This window comes from Otolemur garnettii, unplaced genomic scaffold, assembly GCF_000181295.1.
Source record: "Otolemur garnettii isolate 467f Iridium unplaced genomic scaffold, OtoGar3 scaffold00001, whole genome shotgun sequence".
Classification (NCBI taxonomy): domain Eukaryota; kingdom Metazoa; phylum Chordata; class Mammalia; order Primates; family Galagidae; genus Otolemur; species Otolemur garnettii.
In genome coordinates this window covers 51,192,597-51,202,765 of record NW_003852396.1, presented here as the reverse complement: position 1 = coordinate 51,202,765, position 10,169 = coordinate 51,192,597, and the positions used below count along the sequence as shown (strand labels likewise).

At 39.0% G+C, this 10,169-nt stretch overlaps 1 protein-coding gene across 1 annotated transcript; it reads left to right on the top strand.

Moving 5' to 3' along the window:
• The first annotated feature begins 3,820 nt into the window (after nt 1–3,820).
• Nucleotides 3,821–6,661, top strand: CCDC179 (coiled-coil domain containing 179). The gene is made up of 3 exons (XM_012811801.1): nt 3,821–3,865; nt 4,731–4,775; nt 6,512–6,661. Exons 1-3 carry the CDS (start codon nt 3,821–3,823, stop codon nt 6,659–6,661), a joined length of 240 nt encoding a protein of 79 aa, XP_012667255.1.
• Nucleotides 6,662–10,169: the final 3,508 nt, after the last annotated feature.

The window sequence follows — 10,169 nt, the reverse complement described above, 5'->3', positions numbered from 1 at the left end:
GGGGGGGGGGGGGGGGGGGGGGGGGGGGGTGGGAGGGGGAGGCTTGAAACCATTTTCAACACAAAATCTTGGAAAGAATGCATATTCTACTTTGTGAGGCCAGGAATGGAACTCTTCATATTTTGGTTTTCTTTGGAGAAATGTAGCTAGCCTCAATCTGATAGGTTTAGACAATAGGGAGGGCTGGAGTGAGACTGCCAGGCAGGTGGAAGTGAGAAGGATCTTGGTCATTCCTGTATCCTTCCTCATACCCTACTTGTATCAATGACGCTTCGTCTGGCAATAGCAAATGTCTCCAGCAACAGGTATTTCAATTTTACATTTCCTTTCCACACTTGCAGAATTAGTGTTACTGGTCTTCCTTAATCATACCAGCACCTGCCAGATAGTGCCTCCTTCTGAGAAGTCTTGATCCCCAGCTCTGAAGAATCTCCCACTCTATCCAACTTCTTGTGGTTCTAGCTCAGCTTGTAGTGTTCCCCTCCTCAGAGGTCTGATTCCTAGTTGATAGGCCCAGCCTTTAACCTTCTGGATTCTGACAATGCCAGGCTTTCCCTCAGCCCCATCAGCATGTAAATAGAATGCTTTACTGTGACAACCTGAGGATATCACACGGACTAATAGATTGGCGTGTTTCAAATCAGTGTAAGTGAAAAGGTTCCAATAACTAGTCATGCCAAAAAAATTAAATGGACAAGAGTGAATTTCCTGTCCATTGACTTAATCAAAAAGAAGCTGGACCACTGCTAAATTAAGGTATTTCCAAGTTGATTTAAAGTATCAAACAAGAGACTAGGGTGGATGACATCTATGGGTCCTTTCATTTAATAAAATATAACTATCACTACCGAGTAACTACTAGCTACTATAAACTGAATCCTATTGCTTACATAGTTTATTTCTAGTGTTTATCTTTACCTTATGTTTTTAGATATTATCACTTCCATTTTATAGATATAAAAAAAGTAATTGAGGCTCATGCATGGCAACTAACTGGCCAGGGTCACAAGAGTTTTCTAGTGGCTAAGACAGGATTTGAACTCAAGCAGATTCTACTGATCACTTTCTAATAAATTTCACACATGTGGCTCTGAAATATTTAATTATAGTCATCTCATGACTATACAGCTAATCATTGTTTTATTTCAACTTCAGCCCTTTTGTTTTTTTGTTTTTTTGTACAAAATAAGGGAGGAGGAAAGACAATGAGATATGATGAAGAAAAAGTGATAATATTTAGCAATAGTGACCTATTCATCAAACTGATCCATAGTCCTATGATACTGATCCATAGTCCCATGATACTGATCCATAGTCCCATGATACTGATCCATAGTCCCCAAGATACTAATCCATAGTCCCTACCCTTTGGACATGCTGCTGCTTCTCTCAGGAACACTTTTTCATTAGCTACCTGGTAAACTCTAGATACTCCACTGAGAAAGTTTCTTGGGTCCATCTTGAGAGAGAATTCTCCTGAATATCAAGAGACACTCTTGAATATCTCCACAACATGTATATTATTATTGAAGCTCACAACATACTGTTCTACCTCTTTATGATTGCTAATTTGTCTGAATTTCTCTGAGGACAATAATTTAATTTATTTATTTTTGTGTTTATTTTACCTAGCAGTATATGTAATAGTAAGTTTCAAAACCATATGTTCTTGAGATAATGTGGTATATTAGAAAAAATACAACATTTCACATTAATTCCTGTTTTGTGATGATGAACAAGATTGTTAGGTCTATCTGGATGTCCCCTGTGCCCCCAGTTCCAGTGTCCAGAATTAGTACCGGTAAAGAGTTGAGCCAATCATGGAGTGATCACAGGTAAAAACCAATCACAAATCTATTGCAAAGTGAAAGTACATTTCAGAGGAAGAAACAGGTCATTGTCTGGGAGTGGAGAAAGACTCAAAGTTTGTTTGTCTTTTATATGTTCACTAGCTTGTCCCATTATTCTCCTGGCATGATTGGTTACTGTTTCCAGCCTTTGGAGTGATTGACAGGTTGTGGTTATATAACAGATTACATAACATGTTAGGTTATACTAAGCATAACAGTTTCCTTACTACACATGGGTCTTCTTAGAATCCTTCACGAAAACTCTCCATGCCATGCTAATTAGATGGCAATGAGCCCCATGTCAGGGAAAAGTCTAAGAGCTCCTGACTGTTGTTAGCTTGGATCCCAGCTGTAACTTGGTTCTAGCTCTTCTCCCTTAGCCACTTCCTTGCCACCTGTTTATCCCGCAACAGACTCAACAAGAACACATCATTTTTTTAAGCCTGTTGCTCCCAGAGAGAAGAGCTTCAAAAAGGAAGCAGTCAGTGGTTCCAAACACTACACTTTGACATTATTACTTAATTTTTCTAAGCTTAATTTGTCCTGGAGACTTCTCAGTGTTTTCTAACACTATGCAAGAGCCCATTGACTTCTGCACAACTATCATTAGTGACCATTTTGAGATAAGTATTCATGGCATAGAGAGGGTTGAAGCAGGTTGAAGTGAGCCAAGTATTATGCTGGATGTAAGGACCAGGAGACGGGAAGAACAGACAGTTCTTGCCATGGACAATAGATACAATTGTTGTGTTCATAGGAGGTTCGTTTATTTGTTTGAAGAGGGGGAGATTTGAACATATAGTATTTAAATGCTTAAAGGAAAGAGGCAATATATACAAGTTAACAAGGAAACAATCTGTACAGCAAGATCTTTGAGGGTCTCCTAGTTGGGAAATGGCATGTAAAAATTAATAGAAATATTTGAGACAGAGGAGGGACCGACCCCTATTTTTTTCTTTTTCAACATGATTACAGTAGAAAGGATAATGTGAATTAGACAAGGTTAGAGGCTTGTAGGTGGTAAAGAAACTGATGCAGCTACAGTCAGAGCTGCAAATGGAAAGGGGTGTGGATCATTTTCACGTGTTTAAGAAATAACTGGTAGCACCAACTGATTAAGAGCACCTGCTCTGTGGGGGTCAACTCTGGATTTAAATTCCAGCTCACTCTCTGACTAAGTAATTTAATATGTCAGTGCCTTGTTTCTCAGTAATAATAATCTTGAGCTTAATCACCTTGAGTGGTCCAAGGAATTGATCACTACATATATATACATTCACCTAACAGTGCTGGGCATAAAATAAGCTTGGTGTGTGTTTTCTGGTATTCGTGTGTGAAGCGAGGTTTGTCCTACTTCTCCTGGAGTTGGTGGATTCAGAGAATTTAACAGAGGGGAGACAGATTGAAGGGAAGATTGCAGCCCCCTAAAAAGAGCCAGTGCAGTATCAAAGTGGTAAGCAGCATGGAGGACCCAGTTTGCATCTGAGGTCATTAGCTGTATCTCAGCCTGGTGTAACTAGATGAACAGCGGACAGTTTGGTTGACCCACTATAGAACAACAGTGAGGTGATGGAATTGAGAACTCTGACCACCCATAGACTGAAGCGATAGTCCCTGGAATCAAAGCTGGATACGTGAAGAAATCAAGGGCGCTTTATAAAGAGTAGCGCTGAGCCCTAGAAAAGATGGAAAATTGGTAGTATGTGTTTTTCTGACCAATAGGGATAGGATATGGGGAATTACGGCAATCTGACAGCCGTAATTCTAGGACACTCTGAGGACAGCTAGAGGCCTTGCTCTGCCACTCAAGGCAGCTAAGGGAAAGGGTCGGGTATGGGAGGGGAATAAAGAGTATTGTGATGGATGAAGTGGGGCGGGGCGAGGTTCAAGGGGCACGTGGCATGTGCCCCACAGTTACCTGGTCTGGTTCAGGCAGAAGGCACCCCGGGGGAGCCCTGAAGCCCTCAAGCATGTGCCTATGCTGCGGGGATACCGAGCCTTCCCAAGTCACCCCTGTGAGTCGGCTGGGGCCCTGGACCTCACCTCTTCCTCCCTGCCCCGGGGGTTTGCCCTGGAGGCCACGGGATCTTTAGCCACCCACCTGCCCTTCCAGCGGTGGGGCAAGTAGTTTGGTGCAGGGGAGTGGGAAACCCCAGATGAAGAGGAGCTGCTGGGCTGTTAGACCCACCTGAGATGAGGAGAAGCTCCGTGCAGAGCTTGCTGGGGGGCAGGCAATAGTCCAGGAGCTGTTCCTCGAAATGCCCTGGGGGTGGGGGTGGGATGAGAGTTAGAAGGCAGGAGCTAAATATTCAGATGTGGAAGAGATTGCTTTGGGGTCTTTGGGTTAAGGAAAAAAAAACTGGATTAAAACGAAGGAAGGGAGAACTATATAAGGTACAATCTGAAAAGGGGAAGGGGTGGGAACCTCATAAACTGCAAAAGCTCCGCTGTACTTTAGGAAAACCCAAGCAGGTCTCCTCTGCTTTACAAGCCAGATCTAGCCTGTAGGGTGCTTGATCCTTCCAGGAAGAGCCAGGAGGCACCAATTAAGTCTCTTACCAGCAGAAACAGGATCTGGGGATTTCTTGTACACCTTTTCACTCTATCAGAAATCTCAGTACTCTGCCTGTTCCTGTAAAGTGGTTTAAAGCTTGTTTTTATGCACATGAGGCCGCCTCCACACTCCACTCCAATTTTTACCATAGATGTTCTTATTCTGATCTTACCTCTTGTGGTTGAAATAATGCTTATAAAATACATAAATAGATGTCTATAAAATACATAAATAAAAATATTGGATTTCTATTATAAAACAACTGATTTATCTGCTTTCTCCTGATTTTTACGTGGGTGTGTTTGTAAATTTTGCACATTCTGTAGGAAAGACCAAGAAGGCTGCATCCTGCAGAGATCACTGAACAGCAGGTAATGTTTAATAAAGCATTAAACACTCACAATGTTTAAACATTGTGCTTTTCTATCATGGTTCTAACATGATAAAGCCTTGATCAGCCAGATACTTCTGGGGTATCTTTCCTGGGACTCTAGAACCTTGAGACTATCATTGAAAAGGGTCTCAACTAGGATAAACTAAATGACTTCTATTTTTGTTTTTTAATGTAATATTTGACATAGATACAAATATATATGTAGCATGTATAATTTTTAAACCAAAATAATAAACTATATCTCCAAGTTAAGAATAAAAACTTGGGCTCGGTGCCTGTGGCTCAAGTGGCTAAGGCACCAGCCACATACACCTAAGGTGGCGGGTTCGAATTCAGACTGGGCCCCACCAAACAACACAACAATGATGGCTGCAACCAAAAAATAGCCGTGTATTGTGGTGGGCGCCTGTGGCCCCAGCTACTTGGGAGGCGGAAGCAGGAGACTCTCTTGAGCCCAGGAGTTGGAGGTTGCTGTGAGTTGTGATGCCACAGCACTCTACCCAGGGGGATAGCTTGAGGCTCTGTCTCAAAAAAAAAAAAAAGAAAACCTAATGAGTGTCCCTGAATCCAGCTAGGGAAAGCTTTCCTAATCTACCTACGTTCTCTCTCTCAAATGTAACCACTATCTTGAATGTTAATGTTATCCTTCTCTTCCTTTTCTTTAGTATTAGTCTGTTAAATATATGCCTCTATAAGTGGATTGGTTTTGAAATGTAAGATTTCACACAAAATTCAGGGAATGATTGGCTTTCTTCTCAACATTGTTACCTAAAATTGATCTGTGTTGCTATGGTTATAGTCCCTTTATTTTCACTGCTGCTTAATATTTTGTGGTGGAAAGGATACCATTTTGTTAATCATTTCCCTATGATTAGCATAGCTACCCACGCCTTCTAGTACATGCTGTCTTTCACTATGCACTAGAGGTCCACTTGCTCATTTAGACGGGAGTAGGATGGCTGGATCATTGGGAAAATTAATTTTTCATGGTTATAAAGCAATCTTACATTATTTTCAAAGCAATCGTACCAATTTGTACTCCCATTGGCAGCAGATAAAAAAGTTCTTGTTATGGGTGGCACCTGTGGCTCAGAGGAGTAGGGCACCAGCCCCATGTGCTGAAGGTGGCAGGGTCAAGCCCAGCGCCGGCTAAAAAACAGCAAAAAAAAAAAAAAGAAAGAAAGAAAGAAAAGTTCTTGTTATTCATTTCCTCTCTGTCTAATACTGTATTTCATTACTTTCAAAATATTTAATTTCATCTGCTAGGTCTCTGCTACTTGTAGATGCCTTGAGACGGGGACAAAGTTGTGTGTGACATGCTGCATTTAAGGAGAGCAAAGAAAGCAATTGTTTTCTTATTTCCATAAAGTCTCTAGGTGTTGTTAGTAAATATTACCTTTAAAGTAAAAGTAAGCATGTGTATCCGTGAGTCTGGATCTGTCTAAATATGCATAGTGGTGCAGTAGGAATCAACCGTTCAGAGTCTCATTTGAAAACCCTACTCAGGCTCCAATATGTTTTTGTCCACCTTGAACCACATATTTGAAAGAAAGTTGTTTTTTCCATCATCCCAGGTAGATAGGTAAGTCATAGACATTGATTGCATTTATCACTTCTTTTTTTACTGAGACATATCAAAAATATACTCAAAATGTTAACCTTTGTATTTTATAAAGAGTCTGACTTGTTTTCATTCTTGTAATTTTCCTAAAGCTTGCTAATAAACGTATTCAGCACTTCCAAGAGCTACAGAAAGAGAAAAGGAGATTGAGTAAACAGTTTGCAAACCCCAACCCCATTCAAGATCCAGGACTGCTAGTAAGTACAGAGGTTTCACTGAAAATAACTGGTCCTTATACATAAGTGACAACTTCATTTTTAACTTATGTAATATTCACTCTATTTTTGTTTCCTTTTAGTTTGAGAAATGTGTAATTCCGGTTTTAAATGTCCTTCAAACCAGTTCTCATCCATTATTAACCTCTTTTTTGCAGTTATCCTGGAGGTAGTAATGAAAACAGGACCATGTTTGAAACTAGTTGGTTCTGGATTTCAATTCTTGCTTTGCCATGTTAGCTGACAGCCAAGGTTATTCAGTTAAATCTCTTCGATTACAACATTTGAAAAATAAATAACAAAATCTCCTGGCAAATAATTTGTTCAGTTTAGGACTGAACACTTGCAACATCAAGAAACTCTCAACACCAATCACAATTTATTTCATCTGTTGATACCTTTGACAAGGACTTAGAAGTCATAGGATATAATAACAATCACATTTCATCCATGAGTCTCTTACATTTAGTATTAATTGTACCTTTTGTAGCTAGCCATGAATGCCAGAGACCTTCCATTTGACAGTACTTCAGATATTTGAGAGTAAATATTACTTTCCTCCAGTTTTAGGCTTTTCTTGGGGGTAAATTTTCAAATTTCCTTCATCTGTTCCTCTCTCAGCCTTGTTATGGGTGGCGCCTGTGGCTCAGAGGAGTAGGGCACCAGCCCCATGAGCTGTGGTCTTATTTGGGTAATCTTTAGAACTGAATTTGATGCCCTAGAGAAAGATTTGGGGAAAGTTATACTTCCAATAATTAAGGTTTTGTTGGTTTTCCTTTTGAAAATATTTTATAAGCACAATTAAAGAATAGCTATATTCGTTAGGAATTGCAAACTTTAGCTATTTACAATAGGCACCCAACTACATACACAGTGGCTTAACCAAATAAGATACATTTTTTCTTCAAACAAAAACTCCTGATCTAGGCAATTCCGTGCCTGATATGGGGGTTTCAAAAATTGTCAAGGAAAGTTCCTCTGACTTCCTCTGATCTTCCATACTTATCACATGGCTTTCATTCTCATGGTCTTAAATGGTTTCAATATCTACAGTCATCATATCCACATTCCAAAGGGAAAAATAAAAAGATCATTGAAAAGGTGAAATGAATGTGAAAGCTAAATTAGTTTCTTTTCAATCATGAAAATGGCCTTTTAGACTATATATTTGTGATATGTATATAATTATAGTTATTTTATAAACCTCATTGCAGTAAAATTGACATAAAATAAACTGCATATATTTAAAGTATATTTTTTTGTTTTACCATGTGTACACCCATGAAATATCAACCACAACCAAGATAACGAGTGCATCTATCACTCTCAAAATGTGATTGTGGGCTCGGTACCTATAGCTCAACCGGCTAAGGCACCAGCCACGTACACCTAAGGTGGCGGGTTCGAATCCCCAGCCCGGACCCGCCAAACAACAATGACGGCTGCAACCAAAACAATAGCCGGGCATTGTGGCGGGCACCTGTGGTCCCAGCTACTTGGGAGGTGGAGGCAGGAGACTCGCTTGAGCCCAGGAGTTGGAGGTTGCTGTGAGCTGTAATGCCACAGCACTCTACCCAGGGGGACAGCTTGAGGCTCTGTCTCAAAAAAAAAAAAAAAATGTGATTGTGCTCCTTTTTATTTTATTTAGTAGGCTATATTTTTGAGAAGTTTTAGCTATACAGAAAAAAAAAAATGAGCAGAAAAGTGCAGAGAGTTCCCATATACTTCCTCTCATCTGTCCCGAAGAGTTTCTCATTGACATTTTGTATTGTGATACATTTATTACAATGGATGAACCACTTTCAATACATTATTATCAACTAGAGTCCATGGATTACATTAAGGTTCTCTCTTTGGCCTGTACAATTCTGTTGGTGTAAACAAATGCACTCACTCTTTCACAAGGTGTCTGCTCCCTTTTTGACTGGGGTGTCTATTTTCTTATTGAGTTTTGGGAGTTATTGGTATGTTTTGGATACCATCCCTTTATTAGATATGTGTTCTGCAAACTTTGTCTCCCAGTCTGTGACACATCTTTTCATTCTTTTAACCATGTTCTCCCGGAACACGTTTTAAAATTTTAATGAGGATCAACTTATAAACCATTTCTCTCATGGATCATGCCTTTTAAAATATGTCTGAAAAGTTACTGCCAAACTCAAGGCCATGAAGATTCTCTACTGTATCATCTTGTAGAGATTTTACAGTTTTGTGTTATACGTTTAGGTCTGTGCTCCATTTTGAGATGCCTAGAATGAGCTTTCTCAGATGCTCAGAGAACGTAAGACTTGAGAAAGAGAAATCCTAGGTTGTATGTCCCTGCCATTTCCTTTATGTTTAGGAATGACTTTGACCTTTCTCCAAACTAATATCTTGGCTTTCTACAAATTTTTCCTGTTTTTAGTATTTGTTTTGAGACTCTTAGAGAATTGCTTCATATTGTATACATGTCTAGATATATTTGATAATAATGCTTTTCCTACCTGGCTTCTCTCTGAATATGACCTTACTTTAATTTAAAGAGGTATTTCTAGCTATTCAGAATTGTTTTTATAGTCCTTTTTAAAAGGGTGCTGCTGGAAAGCTTTTCTAAATAATATATACTGTGTTTCCCTGAAAATAAGACACTGTCTTCTATTTATTTTTTCTCAAGAAGACACACTAGGGCTTATTTTCAGGAAATGTCTTATCTCCGCGCCAAAATGCATGGCTTGGCTATGCAAATACACTGCATAGACACGCCCATCACTAGGTCTTATTATCAGGGTAGGGCTTATATTTAACAAATGCTAGAAATCCTGCTAGAGCTTATTTTTTGGGTAGGTCTTATTTTCGGGGAAACACGGTAGAATGTATAAGCTTCCTCACTTAAATTTTAATTGAATTTCTTTTTCTCTTTTGTGTTTTAATCTTGTCTAGTGGTCAGTTTGATAAAGTGGGTGTCCAGATGAAAGAAACCGTGTTCCAGGCCAAAATATGCGAATCTCTAACATCAAGTGACAGATCATGATTTGACTTCATCTGGAAAACAAATACAATACTCTGCCATTCCAGCAAAATAAACACACCACAAGCATTGAATATCCAAGATATAGGCTCTAAAATTTTGTTAAATATCATGTCTCCCTACCACTTTTTTCTGTGGTAAATTTAAGATTCACTGCTTTTCAACAAATAATAATGAATAGTGTAGGTAGGCTATTAAAATCTTATTCTCAAGTTTAAAATGGTTCACATGAATTCCTGACTCATGTAGATATTTATAATTATGCCTCAACAATAAAGTAAAAACCGATTTCCTCTGCTGTATATTTATAATGACTTGGTTTTAAACAAAATGTTTCAATTATTGAAATAGTTCCAGCAGAGAACATGAGGGGTTAATACTGTGTTATGTGTTGATAGTGTGATAATCGACACTGTAAATACAATTTCAATTTAAGGTAAAATTGGAATACTGAACTAAAATTTACTTTTCTGTATGAAAGAAATGATAATCATATCTATCTCTGAAATGCTGGCTTAATTACATGAA

Bases quoted from the DNA above. Each gene is read 5' to 3' on its own strand.
- CCDC179 (XM_012811801.1), top strand. From the start codon at position 3,821: ATGTGCCTATGCTGCGGGGATACCGAGCCTTCCCAAGTCACCCCT. The intron at 3,866-4,730 runs GTGAGTCGGCTG...CACATTCTGTAG, and splicing joins AGCCTTCCCAAGTCACCCCT to GAAAGACCAAGAAGGCTGCA. The intron at 4,776-6,511 runs GTAATGTTTAAT...ATTTTCCTAAAG, and splicing joins CAGAGATCACTGAACAGCAG to CTTGCTAATAAACGTATTCA.